General features: G+C 50.5%; 1 protein-coding gene across 1 annotated transcript in view; it reads right to left on the bottom strand.

Moving 5' to 3' along the window:
* Positions 1-3,512, bottom strand: part of TGM2 (transglutaminase 2) — a 30,956-nt gene extending 27,444 nt beyond the window's left edge. The window contains exons 1-2 of the mRNA XM_002915166.4: positions 3,355-3,512; positions 102-281 (exon numbers count right to left, since the gene is read on the bottom strand). Of these exons, the coding sequence (XP_002915212.2) occupies positions 102-281; positions 3,355-3,364 (190 nt within the window). The 5' untranslated portion in view covers positions 3,365-3,512. The remainder of the gene's footprint in view (positions 1-101; positions 282-3,354) is intronic.
* Between the last annotated feature and the right edge of the window lie 23,028 nt (positions 3,513-26,540).

Here is a 26,540-nt window from a genome sequence, read left to right as displayed (position 1 = left end):
TCAGGGGGCAAAGAGGCATGGAGCCCCGTGCCCCATTGTCAGGGGGCCCTGAAATCACAGCACAGAGCAGGTCAGGGCGACGGGGTGGCGGAGGGACTCACCGGTCACTGCACTGAAGGTGAGGCTGTCCACGCTGGCCTCGTAGCTTCGGCCCTCGAAGTGCAGGGTCAGCCAGAAGGGCTGGCCCCGCCGCACCACCAGCCTGTCCCGGCACAGGTCAGCTGTGTGGTGGTCACGGCCATTGACCTCCAGCTCCAGGTCACATTTCTCCAGAACCAGATCTGCAGAGACAGCGGGAGGGGTGTCAGCCATGGTGGCCTCCTTCGGCCAGCCGTGACCCCGGGGCTCCCTGGACGTGGGGACCCCCCAGGGTCATCCAGAAGCCAGCCCTCTCTAGATAATGGTTACCAGCCCTACCCGCTCCCAATCCCCTGCACCGCCCTGTCATCTTGGGGCTAGCCGGCCTATGTCCCCAGCTCTCAGTCACAAGGTCATGCCCACTGTGGCATGTTGGGAGAGCTCTCTGCCACCTTCCAGCCAAGTGACTTCAGGCAAGTCCCCTTTCCGGGCGTCACTTTCCTCATTGGCCCCAGGACATTTGTGAACCGCTCAGCACGGTGCCTGGCCCTTTAGCGGCTTAATTCAACACGAGCTGTTCCGTCCTTATTAAAGGCTCTTTAGGTAAAAACGAAGTGGGGAGCAGTACTTGTTGTACGTTATTTACACAGGCTTTGCCTTTTAGTTTCCATTTTCGATGTATAGGAAATACGGAGGTGAGGACCATGTTCAACACAGAACGAGGATGCAATCGAAGAAACACACACTCTGGAAACAATAGGCAGAGGGTCCGCTTTCCTTAACAAATAAATTGCAAGGAAAAAAAAAATCGCTGAAGGGAGAAACTGTAGGTTAAGAGAAACTTAAGAGACATTACGGCCCATTCGGATCCTGATTTTTAAAAAACGATTCTTAAACTTCTCTCTACTTTGGTACATTCAGTACTCCCCATAATAAAACAAGTTTTTAAATGACGGGGTTTGGAGTCTTCTGGACCTACATTTTGGTCTTGCTGTGCTGCTTTGTGATCCTGGGCAGGTCTCTGTCCCTCTCTGGACCTCCTCTGAAGTCTCAAATGTCTCCTGTGAGGCCCAGGAGAGGATGCTGGGCACCCTTCCCCCAAGGCCTGCCCCAGGGCAGGTCTGATACGTGAAAGCTCTATTTATAGCTTTGGAGGGAGCTGAAGACCAGGGCGGAGGCAGGGGGGTGGGTGGGAGGAGGTCTGAGGGAAGTGCAAACCTCACAAATCTTGGCAAGCTCAAGGTCACGATTAGGAAGACCGTGGGTGGGGAGTGGGGAGAGTGGGCCAGGCAGACTCTCGGCGTGGTGGGGTCCTTGGAGAGTATGGGGTCCAGCTGAGGCCAGGGGCAGGGATTTGCCCCAAGTCACCCAGCAAGTGGGTCCTTCCACGGGGACATCGACACAGGTCCCCTGGCTTCTGCTGTGGAAGATCCCAAAGTGTCCAGTGACTGCAGAGGGAGGGCTCTGACATGGCTTTATCTCGGCTTAAACCTCACAGCCTCCCCACCCACCCGGCTCCTACCACCACCACCTCGACTGTGCAGACGGAGATAGTCTGTGGCCCCAGGTCCCATGGCAAGTGGTGGTGTCGGGATTTGAATCCAAGGCTGTGGCTTCTGGAGCCTGCGCTGGAAACCCCCTCATTCACAGCTCAGGGTTTGTTCGCCATCCCCCCACTCCTTCCTTCCCCTCCCTCCCACTCCCGCGTTGTTCTGGGCCTGGGAGGCGGCCTGAGGAAGCTGACCCCCTCTGCACTCTGAGCAGGAGAGACCTCCACCCCAGCCACCACAGAGAACTTCCTGCTGGCCTGCTGGGGTAAGGAAACATTGTTTTTGGAAACTTCTATTCCAGAAAGCTTAAGCAGGAAACAGACCCCCATGGGCCCTCTGGGAGACCACAGAGAGATGGTCGGTTCCTGGGCTGGGGCAGGTGGGGTGCTTTCTTGGCCTATTGTCTGAAGAAGGATTTCCAGAACTCTCGCCCAGCTCCAAAGGTGCAGAAACACTGAGCTCTAGGATCATAGGATTTCTGCCCTGAGAAAGGACCTGATGTCTTGCAGGCCAGTGGGACCGCTGTAGGAAGTGGCCACTGGGTATATAGGGCAGGTGGCTCATCACAAGCAGCACCTCCCGGGTCCCCCAGCCCCACGGAGCCTCTCTTGGGGACAGGGATGGGAAAATGCATTGCAGACGAGTGGCCACCTGGGTCACCCGTTACAGCCAGTGCTGAGCTGGTTTTCGATCCCATGTGTTGGGGCACCAGATCCCTGATAAGGACAAAGGTGGCCTGAGGTCACACAGCAAGTCAGGCAGGTCCACGGTTCCTCCCTCTCTTCCCTTCTCCACGTGCCCCATATCCCTCTTCACATCCCCTCTCCCTGCACCTCCTTCTGGGGACTGCAGCATGCAGAGGCCATCTCCAAATGGACTGGACCCAAGAGTTAGCCGGGACATGGGGTCCAGCAACGTCAGTGCCTGACAACCTCCACTGCAGAAATCCCTCCCCTGGGACAGAAGTGATGCCGCATGTGGGTGTGTGTCTGTGTGTGTGTGTCCGTCCGTGGCATGAGTGGAGCAGGTAAGAAATTAATCAGACCCCTTCTCTACTCCCCTTGGCCCTCACGGATGTACCAAGAGCCGCAGTGCCGTCCATTTTACAGGAGGGGACACTGAGAATCAACAAGTGGCCAAAGACCAGCGTTGCAGAGCTCGAGGGCTGGCAGGACCGTAGAGAAGCTGTCTGCTCTCAGCCCAGTCCCCCATAGGGTGCTGGACCCTCTTCTCTGGCCCCGGGGCCCAGCAGTCTCCCAGGCATGGCTTGCACACCACGAGCGAGAACGCGCACACCTCTTCCGAGCAGGGACTAACCAAAGCTAAGTGTTCTGAGGCCGGGCCAGACCCGTCTGCACAGCTGCATGGGACCCAGCCCCACTAAGTGACTGAGGACAAGTGACAGTGGTCCACTAGCCCAGTACCTTACAGTTTACAACACATCCTCACGTTTCATTGCCTCACCGGATCCAGGGAGGCAGGGGTTAACGATTGTGCCCCCGGGGATGGGGAAAGTGAGGGCCCAAGCTGGGCTAGCATTGGGAGCCAGGCACTCCTCACCCAGCCCAGCCTTCCTGTTGCTCCCAGACTGGGGGACTGAGGGACTGAACCCCTGGCCAGGTGTTTATCTCCCCCCCCCCATTGCCCAGGCAGGAACACTGAGACCAGGGAGGGATGGCCAGGAGCAGGGCCCCTGAGTGGTGGCAGCGCTGACCCTGAGACTCACCCTCGGCCATGGTCAGGTGGTGGTGGTGGTTCTTCCTCTGACTGGTGGCTGGACCCTCCAAGCAAGACCACTGAAGGCCACTGAAGGCATGCACTGCCGCCTCAGAGAGAGCCGTGGTGAACTTATAGCCCGCTTTGGGCGGGCAGGGGGCGGGGCGTGCCTGAAGGCGGGGACCTGGTGGGGCCACCTTTGCCCAGCCTGGGCCCGGCTCTCCGCTCTCGGCCAGTTAGGGTGCCCCCAGGGGCAGAAGCCCGAGGGAGGAAGGGAGCGGCAGCTAGGCAAGGGTGCCCCCTGCAGGAGCGGACAGATATCAAGGCTGAGAACGCAACGGACGGGGATACACAATGAGACCCAGACCCACAGACACACCTGGCACATTAATCAGACCTTGGGTAATAGAGACGCTTGGGCACAGAAACAGACACGTGCAGGGACAGACACAGAGCTGCACCAAGACACAGCATACCTGGATACACAGACAGGTCTACCCCGATCAAGAAGACACACACGCACACACACACACTCTCTCTCTCTCTCTCTCACTCAAATATGGATACAGATGGAGCGACACAAACACACAGTCAGAGACATTAGGATGGGGACACTCAGTGACACACTGCAACAGATACAGCAGACGAACCTGGGCACAGAGACCCGGTGACATGGATGCAAATCAGATCAAAATCGCAAATACCAGGACATCGATACAGCCAGGCACACAAGGACAGGTCCCCCCCAGGGCTCCCCGCAGGTCAGCAGGTGTCCAGAGGCAGCCAGCTCACAGACACACACAGACAGACCTCACAGACACGGACACAGCATCGGGTGTGGATGCAAAAGCAGATCGGGACACCCAGAGACACACACACCTGCAGGTACTCTGAGAGGGACCCACACACAGACATGCAGACACGGCCACAGAGGCAGAAACACCACCACCCCTTCCTGCAGCCCAGCTCTGGTAATCAGCCTCTCCCACCCATGCGTCCTCCCACTCACCCCCCAACCCTTCCTCCTCTCTCCCTCCACTGAGCTTCCTTGCAGGCCCACTGTGTGCCAGAAGGGCCCAAAGCCAGACTTGCAGGGACTCAACCTTTGACCCCTGGAACCCAGCACCCTGGCTGTGCCCATCCTCGTCTCTCTGCTTCCCTGGCCGCCTATGCCTCTTACCTACCCCGAGGCCTGAGCAGAGAGGGTCCCTGGAGAGACAGAGGCCTGTAGGCCTCCCCTCCCCCCGCCCCCGTTTTTTTTCTGGAACAAATTCCGTATCTATTGGTGTATCTGGCCTACCAAACTGGCCTGCCTTTCCATTCCTGTGTAACACAGGAGGAATAACCCCATGGTGCTTTCGTGGATGTTGTCCCCGGGCCCAGTGGGCTCTGCCTGGGTCTTAGTGAACAAACTCGTGTGAGCAAACCTTGTAATTGTCCCCCATTTTACAGATATCGTTATAAAAACTGTTTCCTGCAGCTGGCCAAGAGCTCAGAGGAAGAAGCAGGGTGAGTGGACATCAGTCGAGAAACCTGGTTGTGAGTTCCCACTCTGACCCTGACCAGCTGTGTGGCCACAGTACAAAATAGGCTCCCCAGGCCTCAGTTTTCCCCTCCGCAAAATGGGGGCAAGAATTCCTCCCTTACAGGCCTGGAGTAAGACCCTACTAAAATGACAGGTCGAGCACCTAGTATGTAATGAGCCCTCGACAACTGGGGTCCCTGAGTTTTGGAACAAAGATGCCAGTGTCCCAAAACCTGGGCCCGAGGGACAGGGACCTCAAAGAGAAACAGGAGGCCTGGGGACAGTCAGGCTCTGCAGAAGAAATTCTGCAGCCTGTATGTTTCTACAAGTACCGGCCCTGCCCCCGTTGAAAGGGTATCTTTTGCTTTTCCCCATTCTTTTCCATTTGGAAATGATAGGTTCTTCTTTACTTGCTATAATTTCCCTTGTGACCTCCGGGAACTCCCTGGAGGACAGGAACCCACGTGAGTCTTATTAGAATACCCACCAGGTTGTTCCTGGTATGGACTTAGCACAGAGCCCTGGGCCTGTCCCCGACTTGGACCCCTCTCTCTGCTTCCTTCCTCTCCGCTTTCCAGAGAACTATGGTCACCTGAGTGATCGAGTCACTTGAGCAATCGAGGGCCAGTTGGGGTCAGGACTGGCTTCCAGGAAATGGCAGGCAGGGGCCAGAGCCCAGGCTGGGCCTAGAGACGAGGATTCTGCCTGACAATCAGGGGCCCTTGCCCTCCGACTCTGAGTTTCAGTTTTCCTATCTGTTCAGAAGGGCTGGGAAACCCTGCCTTGTTTTACCTTCTTTACCTTCACAACTCCATTTTACTAAAGGAAAAACAGAGACCCAGAGAGGGTGATAATGGGCTCAAGGTCCTCAAAGAGTGTAGGTAGGGCCTTTGTCATCCTGTGCAGGAGAAGGACCGTGCACTGGTTGAATGGGGGAACATCTGAGGTCACTCTTGGCTGTCCGACTCTGGGCAAGTCACTAGGCTTTTCTGAGCCTCAGTTTCCTCCTCTACAAAATGGATAAAAAAGGATCCCCATCTCTGGAGGTTAAGGATAATGTCTGTTCAGTACCAGGCACAAGAGTAAGTGCTCAGTAAACATTACCTAAAACTTCTTAATAACAATGCCATGTGGAATCAGGACTCCCCTTCCCCCATAAAAGGGACAGTCTTTATGTGTAACTAAAGCGGGTTGCAGACAATGTAGACTATTCGGGGTAGGAGTGCTCAGAAGAATTCCCTGCATCGCAGGTAAGTCTTGTACCCAGGGTCACTGACTGATGCCTAAACCCCACCATGAGAGAGATCAGTCCTTTGCCTCCATAAGGATCTCCAAGCCTCAAGGTAGAGACAAAGGTGAAGTTTTAGAACTTCTGATTAACCCCTTACCAGCCAGAGCTGGCATTTAAATCTCACAATATGGGTTTTGGGGCGCCTGGGTGGCACAGCGGTTAAGTGTCTGCCTTCGGCTCAGGGCGTGATCCCGGTGTTCTGGGATCGAGCCCCACATCAGGCTCCTCTGCTATGAGCCTGCTTCTTCCTCTCCCACTCCCCCTGCTTGTGTTCCCTCTCTCGCTGGCTGTCTCTATCTCTGTCAAATAAATAAATAAAATCTTTAAAAAAATATGGGTTTTGTCATTTGTTAAATAAGGAAACTGGGGCTCAGAGCAGTGAAGTGACTTGGCCAGGATCACACAGTCAGGAAGTGGGGGCTTGGAACCCGGGCTTGGTTCAAAAGCCTATGCTGGCTTTCCCATGGTTCAGAGGGCAGTCCTATCCCGCCCGTTCCCCAGGGCTGGGGGTCCCAGGGGCCTGGGTCATGTTCAGTCCAACAGCTCTTGGCAAGTGAGGCCTCCAAGGGCCTCCAAGGGCAGTGGTCTGTGCTCCTGAGCCACAGGGTCTGGTGTGGGTTTAATAAATGTTTGTGGTTTGTGACATGAGAGAGGGAGGATGAGTCAGAGAGAGTTGAAGGAAGAATGGAAAGAAGGAAGGAAAGGAAGAAAAGAATAAGGTTCAGAGAGGTTGGGTAAACTGCCCGAGGTCACACAGCACAGCTGGGCTCCCGGGCCCTGGCTGAGCTCTGCCGTTCCCCAAGCACAAAGAGAGCCCCAGGCCAGAGATGGCCCTGGGTGGCTGAGCTGGGAGGAGTGGGGAGGGCAGGGCGGTAGTGGGTGGGACCATGATAGGGCATTTGAAGGCCTCAATTTTTCTACCAGATGGTGACTAATGACGGATGAGCAGTGTCTGGCATGAGGGAGCACAGGCAGGGCAGGGCCAGACTCCCCTGAGGTGGGATGGGGTGAGGTAGGTGTGTTAGGACAGGGGACTTAGGGAAAATGTCAAGGCACAGGCGTGACCTTTCAAGGGGTGGCCTGTCTGGGTCTAGGATCTGGGTGGCCCGGGGGTGGGGAGCAGAGAGCAGAGTGCCTGATTGGGAAGGGCCCTCCCAATGTGTCCATTTTACAGATGGAAAAACTGACCCGGCCATCTTGTCTGCAGCTCTGCCCTCACAATGCCCCTTAGCTCTGTGACTGTGGACACTTTTGTTCCCCTTGGTGAGGCTTTGGTTTCTGTTTCTGTGAAAGTAGGAATCACATCCCAGACCTCACAGGGCTGCTCTGATGATGAGGGGGAGCCATGGGGCCAAAGGGAGCCTTCTGAGGAGCTGTCTGCATGGACCCCTCCCTGCTGAAATACCTCAGGGGCAAGGCGAGCTCTTCGCCTGGCATTCAAGGCCCTACAGATCTGGCCCAACATACCCTCCAACCGTATTGCCCACATCTGCACCCTCCAGCCTCACCAGGCACACCAGTGGCCCCAGACACACCCCAAGGTTACCTGCCTCTGGGCCTTTGCTCGAGCTGCACCTTCTGCCTGGGATGCCCTCCCCTCTCCACCTCTGGAAGTTTCACCCAGGCTCTGCGCCCTTCCCAAACGCCACCTCCTCCTGGAGCCCATCCACAGCAGGACTTCCTTTCCCTCCCACGCAGGGCACTGTCATGACCTGCCATGAAGCAGGACCAGTGTGGGCATCCGTCTCCCTCCACCCATCTGCTCAATAAATGTTTGTTAAGTGAGTAAGTGACCTGTGGTAGTGAGAGGGAGAGAGAGAGGGAAAGAGAGGCTTGTTCAAGCCTGGGCTAACCCCAGAGCCCTGACTGGCAGGATGTAGGGTGCCAGTCGCCCATGGCAGGACCAGGAGCCAGGCTGTGGTGCTGGGGCCTGTCTCAGTTCTTGCTGTGTCCCTCCAAAATGAGATGTGTGGGCCCAATTTACATCTCCTACAATCCCAGGAGTAGGAGACCCCCTGCTGAGCTTGGGGGGGCAACGACTTTCCTGAGGCCACACAGCAAGTCACAGAAGAGTTGGAGCGGAGCCTCCAAACACTGGACAAAAGTGAATTCCCGCCCTGTACCTCTGTTCCCGATTTTGAAAAGGTAGAAAGCTGCTTTTATTTAACTCACAGTGGGGTACTGCGTTGTCTCAGGGAGCAGGGTGGGACGTGAGGCGTGCAGCATGGGACCAGGGGTGAGCTGGTGTGGCAGGGGCTGACCCGGCTCCCACGGGCCCAGGCTCAAACCCGGGCCCCCTCTCACTGGCAGTGTGGCCTCAAGCCTTAGTCTCCTGGGAAAAGAGACTCCAAACCCCCAGCCTGCTGGATTACGAGGAGGAGATCCGAAGAGGAAGCGAAAGCCCCTCCCAAGAAGAAAGTCGGTTCTATTATTGTTGTCCCTGCTAAGTGGTTTCAGTTGTGAACTCTCCAGACACCCCAGGGAGCGGAGAGTCGCAGGCCTTTGGGAGAGCGGAGTCCTGACCATTGCAGGCAGCAAGATCTCTACTTATGGGAAAACCCTCTTCAGCCCGGGCTCACAACCCATTACCATTTACTTGGCAGACGGTCCTAACGGAGAGGTAACATTCTGGCCTCATGTAGCCGCCCCCAAAGATTAGAAGTTGAGAAATTAGGATCAGAGAGAAAAAGCATTACAGGAGGTGCTGAGATAGAGAGAGAGAGAGAGAGAAGGCACCTGTCATGGCTCAGGAGCTGGGACCGCAGCAATGCCTGGGGCCGTTGGCCTTGGGGAAATAGTCCAGCTCACGCTGTCCAGCTGCCCAGGGCACTGGTCAGCGCTCACGACAGTGACCCAGGGGCATCCTGTGAGTGAAAGCCCCTCTGTGAGCTGCACCTTGAGCCCACCAGACACGTTCCACACCCTTCTCGCTTCTTGTAGTAGCAATGTGCTTCAGCTCGGAGGACACGGGCCTGGGAGCTCACGAGACCCGGATTCATCTCCAGCTCCACCGGTTACTTTCCCTTGTGATGGGGGGTAAGTCCGGCACCTCCCAGGCCCCGGCCTCCTCATCTGTAAAACAGGTTCAATCATAGCAGTGACCCTCCATGGGCTTCCTGTGAGGACTCACACCACGCCTGGTAGTGAATAAGCAGTCAAAAAGGGTGGTTGATTATTTGACCGTAAAAAGGCCTGAGAGGCTGACACATGATACAACATGGACAATTTCAAAACCATTATGCTCAGTGAAAGAAGCCAGTCACAGGAGGCCACATATTGTGTGATTTCATATACATGACACGCCCAGAAGAGGGCAATCCGGAGACACAGACACAGACAACTCATGGTTGTCAGGGGCTGAAGGGAGAGGGGCTTGAGGAGTCAGAACTAACGGGTCTGGGGTTTCTTTGGGGGGAAGTGAAGAAAACGTTTTCAAATCATATTTGGTGATGGTTGTACAAATCTGCGAATTTACCAAAACCCACTGGACTGCGTACTTGAAATGGATGAATCGTCTTGGGTTTGAATTATATCTCAGTAGCATGGCTTTTAAAAATAGAGGTTGCTCTAAAAACACAAAGTCAAGAAAGAGCTTTGAAATCCTTGCAAATAGTATCCCGTTCTCCAATCAAGAACCTCACAGAAGCCCTCGCGTGTGCGTGCCCGAGGGACATGGACAGGGAGGGTCTACATGCTATCATTTGTTACGGAAAAATTGGCCACAACCTAAGCGCCCAGCAAGGGGGGATGGCGGCAGCTGAAAAAAGGAAGAGGCAGTGCTCTGCGCACAGCCGTGGCAACAATTCCAAGTCATCACTTCGCGCAAAGAAAGGAAATGGCAGGGTATTTTGTGGGGGACGGCTTCCACGTGGCTGTTCGCTTTCTATGAGAACAAATAAGTAAATATATGTAAAGTATGTCAATGTAAGTATACAGAAGGGTTGAGAAAATCCACTCCAGATTGTTGACAGTGATGGGAGGGGCTTGGGGGCCATGACTGGGAGGGTGGGCAGCAGTGATTAAAAGTGGTTTCAGTATTCCCTGGAAGTTGAGAAAATTGTTAAGTGGGGAAATGTTTTTACGTGTCCTTGAGGTCATTAAAGACCGATTTTTCAGAAGAAAAGAATAACCCATTTTACTTTTATAAACTTCTATAAAATGGAAATACTCTCAAACAAAGAAACTCTGGCAAAGTTCGTAGAAAAAATACAGACAGAGATAAAAGAGAAAATAAATGTGTCAAAAAAGAAAAAAAAAAGTCCACAACCAACCCATAAAATATCTTTGTCAATATTGGCACAAACGTAACAAAATCAAACCCACTAACACCGCACATGAATAAAGAGGAAACCCATGACTGAAGTTCCCATATCTGAAATTCAGAATTTCAAGAGCTGTACACTGCTTTTCTGTTTATTCCACAGTCCTGCTTATGTCTTACGATGCTTCTGGAGCACCCCCCGCCCGACACATACACACACACACACACACACACACACACACACACACACACTCCAAAATCTTTTACTTAGTTGAAAAGAGGGTCAGAGAGGTGAAGGGACTTGCCCAAAGTCACACGGCTTGGGAGGGGCAGAATGGGAGCTCAGAAGTCCATGCTTATAAGCAATATTGCTAGAATTTCATGCAAGGGGAGTTAAGCCTTGGGGTAAATGCCTGCTAAGCGCCCCTTTGGGGCTGCTGGAGAGCTGAGGGATGAAGAACCAGATTCTGCAGCATTCCCCAGCATCTCTGCCCCACTCCCACCCCCTTAGGCTGAGTCATGGGCTGTGTCTGCGGGACACACCCAGTTCAGTCAATAAGAATCAAACACACTTTCTTTCAGGAAAATAAACGACCGTCTAGGGCCGTGGCTGAGCTTGTGTGACTAAATCGAACACTTGTTTGGCCTAACTGACCACTTGTCTCTCCCTCCTGTTCAATGAGCCACTGGAGGACTGCCCCAACTGAACGCTTGGAGGTCTGAAGCAACCTTCAGCGTGATCCAGTTAGTCTGAAACCAGACCTTCCCATCGGAGGGGGCCTGCAGTCACCATGTCTCAATGTCACAGGAGGTGGAAGTTTGACCTCATTCCTGAAAGGGCAGACCTTGGTGTCCAGGATAATAAACTCCAATGCACACGGGTCTCTGCAAGTTCAAGGACCCCTTTCTGTACAGATGTCCATTGGTTTGCTTCTGAGTAACTGCCCTTTTCTATTGGCTTAGTGGGCTGTCTGTCAGTAGCCCTGCCCAGCTGAAGCAAAGGGCGGACCTGGGATCTAAACTCAGCCAATCAGATCCTCTCCTGGGACTTTGCCTCTTCTTTTGGGTAGATACCTGTGAGCCATCCCCATGTCCCTCCAGTTGGGTTTTTGGATGTTAAGCTTCCCTGAGCCTGTGCCTGTTGATGCAACCAAAGAACTGAACGGGTGCACCTATATTTCCTTCTTGTACTTCTCCCCACAACGCTATGGGGTTTAGGGATTATTGTCCTCATTTTACCAAGGACACAGGCTCAGAGAGCCTAAATAACCAGCCCTGGGCCACACAGTGGGAACTTGAATCCAAATCAGAGTCATGAAGGGAGCCACAGCCGTCTTTCTAAATCCCTAGTCGCGGGTTTGGGAGGGGAGCAGCTCCATGCAGGTTCTAACCAATGTTCTTTGATTGTTGGTTGATAGAATCAAGGCTTCTCTCCCTTCCTCCAGCCTCAGTTTGCCCACTTGCGAAATGACAAAGTTGGACCAGATAATGAATTTCCCGTGTTCCTAGCGTCTGTGCTTTCCACACGCTCTGACTGAAAGAGCAGAGTCATCAAGCCCTAGTCTTCTGATAAACAATTCCAGGGAAATAGAGCTGGTGGGGGAGGGGAACCCAGCACTCACTCTGTGGCAGCCCCCACAGAGGGCTTCGGAGCGTGCACCGGGCTGGCTGACCCCCCAGTGGAGCAATTTGCACTCTCTGCTTTTCTGGCCTAAGATAAAAATAACCCTGTCACATTGGATTAGCATCGCCCCTTTCGTGGAAAATCTTCTCACGGATGCAGCCCCCTTGCTTTGTCAATATTTTCAGAATGTTCAGGTTTCTAAACAAGACCTGACAGGTTGGGGTCTTTTTTTTTTTTTTTTTTTTTTTTTTGAGGGCTCAAAGGCGATTAACCCAGTCGTTTCCTGGTGGTGGTTGGCTGCTGGCGTTCTGGGAGATGGAGAAGTGGAGAGAGGGACGTGATCGCTGCCCCATCTCAGGTCAGGACAAATCCTGCCTCAGGACCTACTTCCATCGCAGGCCACCACCCTCCCTGGGTGCTCAGGGCAGCATCCAGGCTTATCGGGGAGCCCAGAGCAGGGCCGCTGGCGGGGACCACCTTATGCAGGTGTCTTCCCATTTCTGCACCTGTTTCCTCACCCCAGACATGGCCATCATGGAAGCAGCTACCTCCCAGACTCAGGAACAATGAGTTAGTGCCTGGGACAGCGTGGGGCCCAGGGAAAGCCATGCACATGGTGGCTGTTTTTATGACATCTCTTACTCCTGAGGGCTTGGAGGACCTTGATTCCACATGCTCCCTTGGGCATATGTGAGGGGATGCCGGTGTCACCAAGCCCCAACCGTGCCAGCTCTGCATGGAGGCCATGTGTGCACCTTACTGCTTTTTGTGGGTTTGTTTCCAGCCCCAGCTGGCTGCACAAGGACCCTCGTTGTGATTCTCTCCAGTGGTCTTCTGTCAGCCTGATGAATGGCTCTGTCCCCCAATTTCCAGATGAGAAGGGTGAGGGTCAGAGAGAGCAAGGGGCTTGCCTACAGTCAGGGGTGGGACTTTGGGAGCCAGGATGGGCCCTGGGATCTGCAGGGTGGGTTCACATTCCATCTGTCCCTTTCTTGCAGGTCCTGGCCCTGTGTCCTGACACATTCTGCCAGCGCAATGCAGAGGGCACCTGCACTCCCCACTCCCACTCGGCTGCCCTAAGTGGCTCTGGGAAAAGTGCATCTTTCTAGACCAGCAGCTCCAAGAAAGCCACCAGAATCGCATTGCTGGTGTGCAGAGAGGCCATCCACTGGGGTGTTCTGAAAGGCAGAGGCCAGAAGGACTTTGGCCTTCATTAATCTTCCCTCTTGGGTCCACAGGGTGACTGAGATGCCCTTTCCTGGTGAGGTTATCTGGGCCTGGTTTTGCGTCTAAGTGGTAGGCTGTAGTAAGTTTGGAGGAAACTCAATAATGACAGGGTGAAGATTTGGCCAACACATATCAGATGCCGTGTTATCTTAGAGATTTCTTAACTTTTCTGTGTCCCAATTTCCTCATTCACTAACTAGCTCTTAAGTGAGCTAATGGCATCCCCGAGGTTTCTGAGTTATTGCAGCTTGTGGGGAGAGATAGGTCATGCCCTCAGAAGCCAGCAGGTTCAGCCTTGCCATTTTATAGGTAGGGATGCTGAGGCCCAGAGAGGCTCACATTGTCCAGAAACCCATAAAAAGTTAGAGACTGCAGAAGGTTGCTTTTTGTTTTTGGGGGGTTTTTTTAGGGATGACTTTACTTACTAGATAATTTATTTATTGAACATGTATTGAGCACCTCCTGGGCTGAGCCACAAATAAGACACAGCCCCTGCTGTGGAGGAATGGTCAGGTCAGTGGAGAAAATAGGTTATAATTCACTCACCATATAAACAGTAATTCTCACAAATGCTGGGACAGAACTGGGTTGTGGCGGAGGAAGGCTTGGGGCCTGAGGGAACTCAAATGCTAGAGGGATTCTTTCTGTGTGGCAGATCAAGGCAAGCTTCACAGAGGAGGTGACAATCTGGGTTTTGCAGTCTGAGCAAGGGTTTGTCAGGCAGATAAGGCGAAGAGAAGCATTATATGCAAAGGGACCCATCGGGGCATTCAAGGGACAAGTCACAGAGGTGAGGAAGAGTGTGCAGAACCCACGGGAAGGGGGAGTCAACCAGCATGGCTGGACCTCGGGGGGGATGTAGAAGGAATGTCAAGGCTGGAGAGCTTAGGAGGAGCCAGACCACAGAGGGCCTTCCCTGTATGCCAGGCTCTGGTTAAGCTCTAGGGAGCCACAAGGAGTGGTGCAGTTAGGGCTGAGCTTTGGCGAGATCATGGTGTAATTATTAACCATGGAAGTTTAGAACTTGAATTTAGAGATTAGCATGATCCCTGGGCCCGATTTTAAGGTTGAACAAATAGTGGCCAAAGTGGGAAATAATGTCCCTAGCTGGTCAGGGGCAGACGCATTTTCTCCCACCTGGTCTCTCTAGGTGGGTGGAACCTGAGGCTGGGATATGTTTGCAGATCCTGTGAGCTAAACTCTCCCCAAGATGACTGGTTCCCATCCTTCTGTGACATCCCTTTCTCTCTTTCTCCCCTTCAGTCCTGCCCTGGAGTCTCTGAAAGCCATGACTGCTACGGGAGCCCTCTCCCTGCAGGTTCGTTTTCTGGTGGTGGGACCCTGACCATATCCCTTTCCCTTCGGAGATTCAGTGTTCCCATCTGGGTAATGGGTGGGATAAATGAAGTGATGGCACGTGCTGACTATCAAGCATTCTGGGGTTTCCCCCAACCCTCACCAAGGCCCCCAGGAAGAAGAAGGCCAGCCATGATCAGGTCTCCTGTCCACTGGCAGAAAGTGTGAGGCAGAAGCTGGCTGTTGGCGAGATGGGGAAACAGAAACAATAATCTGCCTCACTCGCCCAGATGTGGCTCTGGGTGGCACAGAGCTAATTGAGACTCTCGCTCTCCTCGTTCTGGTCTCTGTGCTCCTCTTGATGTGACCTAAGATCTCAACAGCTGTGACATGTTGGTGGTATAGACCGATCTCAACAGAAGTGAAGGTGGTAAAGACCGATCTCAACAGAAGGGAAGGTGGTATAGACCGTCCTCTGAGGAACTCCACACAATACCAAGGAGCAGCCCTGAAAAAGGACAGACACCCCTTTCCAGTCCCCACAGGGCCTTTGCCTGGCCCAGCCCAGCTGCTGGCATTGACATGCCTCCACAAGCACTGTAGACAGGCACTTGGGAAGAGTCCCACGTCATTGGCACTGGGCCAGTTTTAGCCGGGAGAAGCACCACCATGCTAGAATTGGGATCATCTCAGAAGCTCAACTCTTCCCTCGGGTTCCGTGAGAAAGACCCAGAAATCCCTCAGGCAGCAAATGAAGGGGCACTCCCTTGGTCACCAAGCATGAATTGGGGCCCACTCTGGGCCCAGTTCTGTGCTAGGTCCTAAGGGAGACAGAGAAATAAAGCAGGCATGTTTTCTTTCTGTGGTTTTAAATGAACATCTGTGGTTTTCTGCTAATTGATATTACTGTGTGTTCACTGTTCAAAATGTATAAACTACAGAAGAACTGAAAGAAGAAACTAAAAGCCATTTCAAATATCGTAGCGGCGCCCGGGTGACTCAGTCTGTTAAGCGTCCGATTCTTGATTTCCGCTCAGATTGTGATCTCCCGGTCACGAGATCGAGCCCCATGCCGGGCTCTGGGCTCAACAGGGAGTCTGTTTGAGATTCTCTCTCTCCCTCTCCCTCTGCCCCTCCCCCCGTGCTCTCTATCAAATAATTAATAAATCTTAAAAAAAAATCACCACCAGAGAGAACAATTTTGAGCATTTTCTTATATTTCTTTCAGTGTTGCTAGATCATATTTAAGTCTATGTGTATTTGTAAATTTATGTACATATAAATAAATTTCCACTTACATATAGTTATTAAGGATAGAATCTCTTTCACTCATCCAACAAATGTTTACTGAGCACCTGCTCTGGTCCAAGCACGTGCAGCAGGCATGCGGGACGCACAGGTGGGCAGGACAGCTGTGCTTCCTGCTCTCGTGAAAGCTGCCTGTAAGGACTACCTTGTCGTCTGTTATCTTTCAGTGTGTGTCTAACAGTTTTCAAGTCACACGTGTATTTCTACAGTGCATTGATTGGTTATCTAGGACGTGACCCAATAGACGAAGCCTAATTTCTCCAACCCCTTTTGTGGCACGTTTAGGTCGTGTCCCATTTTCCACTCTGTTGACAGTGGTCATCCCTGCAGCCGTTGGTTATGGTAGGTTGGCCCATCCCACATCCATTTCAACCTCTTTCTGGGTGCTTTCCTGTACTGCCGGGGCTGCAAGGGTGAAGACTGCATTTCCTAGACTCCCTTGCAGCTAAGGTGTGGAGACCAGTGAAGTCATGCGCATTAAATGCCCGCATGTGAGACGTGGAAGACAACCGTGAGGCACAGGTCTTTCCTTCTTGCTTTGGCTGCTTCCTGCTGGTCATAAAGTCATTAGGATTTTCTGCAGGCATGGCCTCCGTGTCCGGTCACCAGCCTGTGGGTGTCCGGGGGGTGGTGATAAGAACATCATCGCCTTCTGATCCCTACATTAAAGCTAATGTGACAAATTCCTGAAGACAGCAGCCCCAAGCTTCGGGGTTATGGCACAGGCAGCAGCTCCCACAGGTGGGCAGTATGATGGGGACCTTTTGAGTCGTTCCTGGAGGCCCAGCCCACTCTCCAGATCTTTCCATAGTTTTGCAAGAACCCAACTTCCTGAATTAAATGTCTTTTGGATTAAAGTGGTAAATGTAAAAATAAAAATAATAATAATAAATAAAGTGGTAAACGTAATTTCTGCTTCCCGCAACTGAATTCCGAGTGATATAAACTACATCTTGAGCCTGTTGACGATGATTGCTTCAGGGCAAAGTTCTAACCATGGAATCAAGGATTCACCCTTTTTTTAAAATTTATTTAAACAGTGTTATTGAGATAGGATCAATGTGTCATAAAATTCATCCGTTTGAAGTGCAGAATTTAATAGCTTTTAATTTATTCATAGTTATTGGTCTTTACCACAGTCTACTTTCAGGACATTTTCTTCACCCCAGAAAGAAATTCCAAACCCATTCGCGTCACTCTCCACACTGTTTCCCCAACTGACACAACCACTCATCTACTTTCTGTCTGTATGGATTTGCCTATCTGGGAAATTTTGTATAAATGGAATCATACACTATGTGGTCTTTCGTGACAGATTTCCTTCGTCTGGCATCATGCTTTCACGGCTCCTCCATGTGGTAGCACACACCAGAACTTCATTTCTGTTCCATGCCAGAAAATATTCCATTACAGGGATTTCCCACATTTTATTCATCCATTCATTGGTTGATGGACATCTGGGTTGTTCCTACTTTTAAGCTCTTGTGAATAACGCAGCTGTGGACATTTGTGTACGTGTTTTGGTGGGGACTTAGGTTTTAATTTCTCTTGGGTATATACCTAGAAGTGGAATTGCTGGACTATATGGTAACTCTATCTTAAACCTTTTGAGAGACTGCCAGACTGTTTTCCCAAAGCTGTTGCACTGTTACATGCCCACGAACAATGGTTGGATTTCCATTTTCTCCACATGCTTTCCAACGCTTAATGTTGTTTCTTTCTAAAAATTACAGCCATTCTATTGGGTATGAAGTGGTATCTTGTAGTTTTGACCTACATTTCCCTAATAATGAATGATGCTAAACGTCTTTTTATGTGCTTGTTAGCCCCTTGTCTATCTTCTTTGGTGAATGTCTACTCAGATCCTTAACCCACTTCTAAATTGAGTTGTTTGTCTTTTACTGTGTGTATGAATGTGAGCATTCTTTACGTACTCTGGATACAAGTCCTTTATGTGATTTGCAAATATTTTCTCCCATTCTTGGGTGTCTTTTCACTTTCTTGATGATGCTGTTTGTAGCACAAAAGTTTTTAATTGTGATGAAATCTAACGTGTCTATTTTTTTTTTTTTTGGTCTGCCGTTTGTGCTTTTGGTGTCATATCTAAGAAGGCTTTGCCTAACTCAAGGTCATGAAGATTTACTCCGATGTTTTCCTCTAAGAGTTTTCTAGTTTTAGCTCTTACATCTCTGTCTACGATCCATTTTTAGTTGACCTTTGTGCGTGGTGCGTATCTATACATCCAGCTGTCCCGCCATCATTGGCTGAAAGACTTCTTTCCCCCACTGAATGGTCTTGGCATCCTTGTTGAAAATCATCTGACCATAAACGCAAGAGTTTGTTTCTGGATTCCCAAATCTATTCGCTTGATCTATCTTACCCTTAATACCAGCACTCACTGGCTTGATGACTAGTTTTGTATTTAGTTTTGAAATTGAGAAGTGTGAATCTTCCAACTTAGTTCTTCTTTTTCAAGATTGTTTTCACTATTTGGGGTCCCTTGCAGTTCCATATGAATTTTAGGATCATCTTGTCAATATCTGCAAAATAAAAAAAAATAAAGCCAACTGGAATTTTGATGGAGATTGCCTTGAATCTCTGGATCATTTTGGAGAGAATCAGCATCTTAACAATATCAAGTCTTTTGATCCATAAACATGGAATGTCTCTCCATTTATTTAGATCTTTTACTTCTTTCAACAATGTTCTAGAATTTTCAGTATACATCTTGCACATCTTTTGTTAAATTTACTCCTAAAAATTTTATTCTTTTTAATACTATTACACATTGAAATTTTTTCTTAATTTCATTTCAGAATGTTCATTGCTATTGTATAAAAATACAATTGATTTTTGTATACTGAACTTACATTCTACAACCTTGCTGAACTCATTCGTTACTTCTAATAACTTCCTACTTGGTTCCTTAGGATTTTCTGCATATAAGATAATGTCATCTACAAAGAGAGATAGGTTTATTTCTTTCCGATCTGGATGCCTTTTCTTTTTTTTCTTTTTCTTTTTTTTTTTTTTAAAGATTTTATTTATGTGACAGAGATAGATACAGCCAGCGAGAGAGGGAACACAAGGGGGGAGTGGGAGAGGAAGAAGCAGGCTCATAGCGGAGGAGCCTGATGTGGGGCTCGATCCCATAACACCGGGATCACGCCCTGAGCCGAAGGCAGACGCTTAACCGCTGTGCCACCCAGGCACCCCTATTTTTTTTCTTAACTGATTGCTCTGACTTGAACCCCCAGTACAATGTTGAATAAAAGTGGCAAGAGTAGACATCATTGGCTGTCTTGTTTCTGACCTTAGGGAAAAAAACATCTAGCATTTTGCCAGTGAGTATGATGTTAGCTGTGGGTTTTTCATAGATATCCTTTATCGGATTCAGATCACCCATTTTTTGAAGGCTTTGTTTTGTTATATGAATCATGCCCCTTTCACATGCCAATCATTCTCTTTGGCCACTACCTTTTCCACATCATTCCAATGATGACCTCAATGACTATGAAGGTGTAGCCTCCAGAAATTACCAAAACTCTCCAAGTCATGACGAATCAGAGGGAGAGAGAAAAAGAAAGGGAGAGAGAGAGAGAGAGAGAGAATCACCTCCCTCAATCAAGTTACAACACTTCTGCTCACACAATTTAATGCAGAACTGGCTCTTTGGTGACTGTAATCGCAATGTGGATTCCTTGATGAGCTTCAACTAAATTAGTGGTTCTCAACCCCGTCAGTCCAAAGGCCCCTCCCCTTAATAACTTTATTGAGGTAAAGCACTGTTACGTATCACTTTGGCTGGGCCACAGGATTCAGATATTTGGTCAAACATTATTCTAAGTGTTTCTGTGGGCGTATTTTAAAGATGAGACTAACATTTAAATCAGTAGACTCTGAGTAAAGCAAATTACCCTCCATAATGTAGGTGGGCCTCGTTTAATCAGTTGAAGGCCTTGCTAGAAAATGACTGACCCTTCTCTCCCTCCAGGAAAGGAGAATTCTACCAGCAGACTGCCTTCGGACTCAAAGTGCAATATTGGTTCTTCCTTGGGTATCCAGCCTGCTGGTCCACCCTGCAGGTGTTGGACTTGACAGCATCCACAATTGTATCAGCCAAATACTTAAAAACAACCAAAACCAAAAACAAAACCCCCACCCCACTACACACAATTATAGATAATGATATAGATGTCTCTTTCTCTCTATGAACACAGCACACTCAGGAAGTGCACGTAAGTGCACAGCTTGATGGATTTTCACAAAATGAACACAGCGGATCAAGAAAGAGGACGTGACCATCACCCATAAGTTCCCTTGTGCTTTCACCCAGTCTCAAACCACCCAAATGTAACTGCTGTCCCTTCTAATAGATAGATCAATTGTGCTGGTTTTAGAACATTATATAAATGACATCATTCCGTACACACTCTTTCGTGCCTGGCCTCTTTCACGCACCTGCACGTTCACCTGGGATTCACCCGCGTTGCCATGAGTAGTGCTGAATCGTCCATTCTTCTCACGGTGGAGTGTTCCCTTGTGCGGCTCGCCTCAGTTTAGGGATCCATTCAGCTTTGATGGAGAGTCCATTGTTCCCAGTTTGGGATTCTTACAAATGGTGTGCTGCCAACGTTCTTGCACGTGACTTTTGGTGAACACGCTGTCACAGTCTAGTTCTGATGGCAATTTTATGCTGCCTTTCATTTTAATTTTCCGAAATGAAATTCACAGATGATAATCTCCCAACGCCCTTATATGTCAACACTATGCCGAGGCTGTAATATAAAGGAGGTATAAAAGGGAAGTAATTTATACTAAAATCCTGTGTATTTCAATGTGTTCTTGGGCACAACTACCCAACAAGACATAATAACCCGTATCTGCTCATAATGAATAACTCTGGATTCCAGAGACATAGGCAGACCAGACACCATCGCACACAAGCAGTGCAAGAAAATGACAGGGCAGGAGGCGCAGGTGGAAATTAAACCAAAAACTGTTGTTAGGGCAAGAAGCAACAGTCCTGACTTATTTGTGTGTGATAAGAGAGAGAGAAACAACCTTAACTGAAGTAAGGAGAACGTGCCAAGCCACACTGCAGCCTGTCAAATGGGGAGATAAGGAAGGTGAGCCTCTGAGAGCAGTGACAAGTAATTCCCATTTTATGACACAGGACAGGGTAGTGGTGGGGTCCCACAGAAAACACATCTTCCTTAGAAACCCATTCCTTGGAGCGCCTGGGTGGCTCAGTTGGTTAAGCTTCTGCCTTTGGATCAGGTCATGATCCCAGGGTCCTGGGATGGAGCCCCGCTTTGAGCTCCCCGCTCAGTGGGCAGTCTGCTTCTCCTTCTGCCTCTGCCCCCCACCCTCCTACTCCCGCTCATGCTCGCTCGCTCTCTCTCAAATAAAAAAAATAAAATCTTTTAAAAAAAAGAAAGAGGGGCACCTGGGTGGCTCTGATGGGTAAGCGTCTGCCTTCAGCTTAGGTCATAATCCCAGGGTCCTGGGATCAAGCCCTATTTCAGGCTCTCTGCTCAGCGGGGAGCCTGCTTCTCCCTCTCCTTCTGCCTGCCTCTGTCTCTCTCTGTCAAATAAATAAATAAAATCTAAGAAAGAAAGAAGAAAGAAAGAAAGAAAGAAAGAAAGAAAGAAAGAAAGAAAGAAAAAGAAAGGAAGGAAAGAAGGAAGGAAGAAAGGAAAGAAAGGAAGAACGGAAAGAAGGAAGGGAGAGAGGAAGAAAGAGAGAGAGAAAGGGAGGAAGGAAGGAATGAAGGAAGGAAGGGAGGAAGGAAGGAGGGAGGGAGGAAGGAACCCATCCCTCAACAGAGGCACACTCTTCTTTAGATCTTTAAAAAAAAAAATGCACTTCACAGGGGCGCCTGGGTGGCACAGCGGTTAAGCGTCTGCCTTCGGCTCAGGCCGTGATCCTGGAGTTCCCGGATCGAGTCCCACATCAGGCCCCTTGGCTGGGAGCCTGCTTCTTCCTCTCCCACTCCCCTGCTTGTGTTCCCTCTCTCGCTGGCTGTCTCTATCTCTGTCAAATAAATAAATAAAATCTTTTAAAAAAAAATTGCACTTCGTGATCACATCCCTCATTAGGCAGAGGCGATGAATGCATGGATCACAAAAGGAAGCTTTCCATCCGACATTGTGGAGAAACCTCCGGGTGCATCTGAGTAAGATTGAAAAACAGCAAGTGTTTTGTTTTTTTTATTAATCTCAACATGGAATTTTTATAATGTAGATTCAAAACAGCTATCCTTAAAAAAATTCAGGGAGATTTCTTGGCATCTCTAACTTACTAATATTTGGCTCTAAGCCCATAAACAAGGAGTTATACATGCCTAGTAAATATTTACAGTTGGCGCCACCGTTTTTGCGGTTACCGCATTCATGCTCTGGAACCCCTTTCCTCGAAATACGGAGCTGGTGACGGCTTCCTGCATTGACTAAGCACACCATCCTTATTCTGTGTATGCTTCCCTGCTGTAACAAGCTTCTCGTAAGTTACTGAGCGTTCCTTATCACTTCTTGTATGAACCTTCCTGTACTGGGATACATGAAAGCCTGACCTTTTTTTATTCGTTGTGTTTTCATCTGATAGACATCTGTAAGGTGGGAAGATGGAGGGAAATTTTCAACAGAATGAGACTGCTCTGTGTGATGTGGGATAGTCCTTGCCCCCTAAATGTCATTAGAGCCCCCCAGTTGTAGAAACAGTCAGAAATGACCCCATGAAGTCAAATGTCCCCTGAGAACTACTGGTTTAGACCTGCTTCGCCTCCATCCTCTCCTCTTCATTCTGGACTCCATCGTTGGGGTTTAGGGCCAAGTCCAAGGGTACACATTCACTGGTATTATATTTTGTGTTCTTTTTTTTTTTTAAGATTTTATTTATTTATTGGAGAGAGAGGGAGCACAAGCAGAGGTTGGGGCGGAGGGGGAGGGAGAAGCAGACTCCCTGCTGAGCAGGGAGCCCGACGTGGGGCTCCACCCCAGGACCCTGGGATCATGACCTGAGCTGAAGGCAGGTGCTTCACCAACTGAGCCACCCAGGTGCCCCTATATTTTTGTTCTTATAATCAGCCCATAGGTCTTGTAAGTCAAAGTCCTTGGACATCCTGGTTCCAACATCCACTGTCTCCTTGCCTGTCCCAGCCACACTGTAATGGGCCATCTTCCCATCTTAACGTGATTGATGGACATGCTGAACAGAATGGGGTTGAGGATCTAACCTCGTGTCTTTTCACCCTAGACCTTTCCTCAGATTAGCAGGGAGCTTATATTTGGCATCTTCTGGCTTCTGGTTATTTTTCAACCTCACAGAATGCCGCCCACATTTTATCAACTTGTTGTTAGAGTGCTAGAATATTAGACCCCCATGGGGTGGAAAGAGCACAATTCAGAACAGAGAAGTGACTTGCTCAAGGTCACTTGGCAAATAAGAGTAAAAGCCAGAGTCCAGCAGGCTGCCCCAGGACTGACCCATTTCAGGCCCTGGAGGATTTAAATTCCTCTGATGACTATTCAGCAGCCTAGAGCCAATAGTGCCCTGTTCTGATCTGGCCTAAAAAGGGGTGGAATCCAGGGGCCTGTCCCAGCCAAGCACCAAGTGTCTACAAGCCTATTTCAACATCTGGCAGTAACCCTTCCGGGGAATGGGCAAGGAGCCAGTGCTCTGTGGAGAGGGTGGGGTGAGCAGCCCATCAGATTACAGACACCAGCATCTGCCTGCTCAGGCATCTGGGACAGAGTGGTGGACAGAGCCCCCAAACGGGTGACCGGGGCCCCAGACCCAGGCACACAATCTCCATCCTTCAGGCCTCTGTTTCCCTACCTATAATGTGGGAGCCATCCCTCCTCCCTTGCTAACCTCCCAGAAGTACTGGAAGGAGCCAATAAAGAGAACTAGACTGTTTAGGTCTTCTAGAACGTTCCAAAGGCATACTTTTTACTCTAGATGAGATGGGAGCCATTGAAGGAGTTTGAGCGCGGAGGAGACAAGCCATTCGATTCAGGTTCTAACAGGATGTTAACGTGATGCTGTATGGGGACTAGACCACACTGGGCAGGTGTTTGAAGCGGAAGGTAGAGTGAGGGTTGCTGCGATCATCCGGTTAAGAGTTGGTGGTGGCCGCGGTGGAGATGGTGGGAGAGCCAGCAGGACCTGCTAACAGATTGCATGTGATCGTGAGAGACAGACAGCGAAGACGATTCCAAGGACGGAGGGAGTTGCCAGTGTCTGGGAGAGATGGCTGGCTTGGTGGGCGAGAACGGCTACTCAGTCTGGGACATGTGAGGTTCGAGTCGCCTCAAACAGCCAAGTGGGAAGGTTGATCATCATTAAATAAATAATAAGCCCGCTTGCCTCTTGCCAAGGAGCACATGACTTCAACAACACGCACTTGACTCTGTGATGGTAGCTTGGCCAAAACTCGGTGTGGGCTTCCAGAGCACCCACCCCTCCACCACCGTTCTCTCTTGGCTCCGTAGCACATTCACCTCATCGCCCACCTGCCTCCGCTTTGTACCTCACCTTCAGTCCTGCCAGATGGCAGTGGCTTTCTCCCTGAGATGCTCTGGCTTGACCCAGAAACGCCCACGTGAGCTCTACACCAGAGGCGGCCGATGTCGAAACTCAGGTCACCTCAAACATGGCCTCCGTGGTGTGTAAACATCCACTCCATTGTTTTTGTGGTGCGGAAACCCACAGTTTATTTAAGTGGATTATTATACGCACAGAAGGGTTCTGGAACCGATCCCTGCCACTGAAAGGTGAGGAATCATTAGTGAGTCTCTCAGTGCACGAGCCTGTTTTCTCATCTGTAAAATGGGCATTAGGTCCTTGCCTGAGCCAAAGGGAAAGGATACTCAGAGCGAGTTTCAGAGCCATGTCTTCCTGCCGGTGGCTCAGTGTTCGATGTGCTACATCTGACCATCGGTGGTGCTAGAAACAACCCCTTGAGACCACATGGTCTGGCCTCCCGGAAACCAAGGGCCTACAAATGGGCGGTGCCCCCCGGTGTCACCCAGCAATGCAGGTCTGAGCTGAAGCTGGGACCCAGGCTCTCCCGACCCCGGGCCAGGGCGCTGCACTCACGCACTCACCTCCCTCGACCACACGCACACACACTCTGGGGATCTCTGGACCTGAAGCAGTCCAAATTCCCCGTCAGAGAAAAATTCCCTCTACCCACTCCGTGTTCTACCATGCCTGAGAGTCCCCTCTCTCCTCCTTCCTCACTCCCTGGGCGCTCTCGCTGTCTGTCCTGCTGCCCATCTGCTTGGTATTACTCAGGCCTCCAAGGACTACTTTCAGAGAAGGGTCTGGACATCTGGTGTCCCACAGGTCCACAGAGCTGAGTGCAAACTTATTACAGAGCATTGGCTGTGTGCCATACGCCCTACACGCCAAAAATCTCTTAGCCAATCCTCCTAGCAACCCCAAGAAGGTAAACAGATGCCATTATTGGATCCATTTTACAGATGAGTAAACTGAGGCCCAGAAAGTTAGAAGACAGAGCTGGGACTCAAAAATAGCAGTTATCAGGCTCTTAATCACCACGCCATGCTGTCCAAAGACCTCACCCTGATCAATTCCTGTGGTCCTTGCTACAGGAAGCCCCCCTTCCCTAACTCCTGCTCGTCTGTGCTCATCTCCTGCCCATCCAGGAGAGCCAGACCTCTGAGGGCGATCTCCAGGGAAGATATGCCCAGGGTGAAAAATCAGAGAAGGCTGAAGTGGAGCCCGGTCAGAGTCAGGGCTGGAGACAGTATCAGGCCAGAGTCACCCTCTAGTATCTCCTACCCCCAGCTGAGGCCAGGGGCTGGGCCAAGCCCTGCAGGCCCAGGAAGGGCCTTCCCCAGCCTCCTCCCTCTGCCAGCTCAGGCTGCCCGGCCCTGCTAGGGGCCTCAGTGGCAAAGCTGACCTCCCCAGAGCTGAGGCTGGGCTTGTCAGGGTGACCCCCCCTGCCGCCCGGCCTACCCCCAAGCTCCAGCCCTCTCGCCTGAGAATAGACCCCAATTCTGTCCCTTATCAGATGTTTTGGCCCTTTCTTTCCCCCAGGAGCAAGACACAGGGAGAGGAACCTCAGAATGCATGCAGGGGCTTTTGAACTGTTCACTTCACAACTGGGGAAACTGAGACAGTGAGCAGGGACGTGATTTACGCAAGGTCAGTGAGCTAGTGAGGTGGCAGGCTGAACCCAGATGGTGTGACGCTGCAGGGGCTCAGGAGAAGGCAGGACAGGCAGGGAGGGTGCAGGGTGAGCAGAGTGGGGGGGGGTGTCAGCCTCTCCCCCAGCCCCTGCCGATTACTCCGATGATGCCAGAGTCCGCACTTTTCTGCTGAAGAGAGGGTTAAGACAGGCGTCTCAAGACTGAGACCATTTCCTTGGAAAAGGAAAATAAACAATGAAATGAAACCAAAAACCAGACAAACCCATGATAAGTTGTACCCACCCCCACGCCCGACTATGAGTCATATAAGCTTATATGGGAAATCTGGAGATGGCTTGTGTCTTCATCCATTCAGCAAACATTTGACCACTTACTGTATTCCAGGCCCTGTGCTGGGTGTTTGGGATTCAGTTATAAGCACACCAGTCCCAATTCTCCTGGAGACAGATAAGTCAAGAGGCAGTTACAAAAATGTGCAAATA

This window comes from Ailuropoda melanoleuca, chromosome 13 (genome assembly GCF_002007445.2).
Source record: "Ailuropoda melanoleuca isolate Jingjing chromosome 13, ASM200744v2, whole genome shotgun sequence".
Classification (NCBI taxonomy): Eukaryota; Metazoa; Chordata; class Mammalia; order Carnivora; family Ursidae; genus Ailuropoda; species Ailuropoda melanoleuca.
This window is presented reverse-complemented; position numbering and strand designations above follow the sequence as displayed.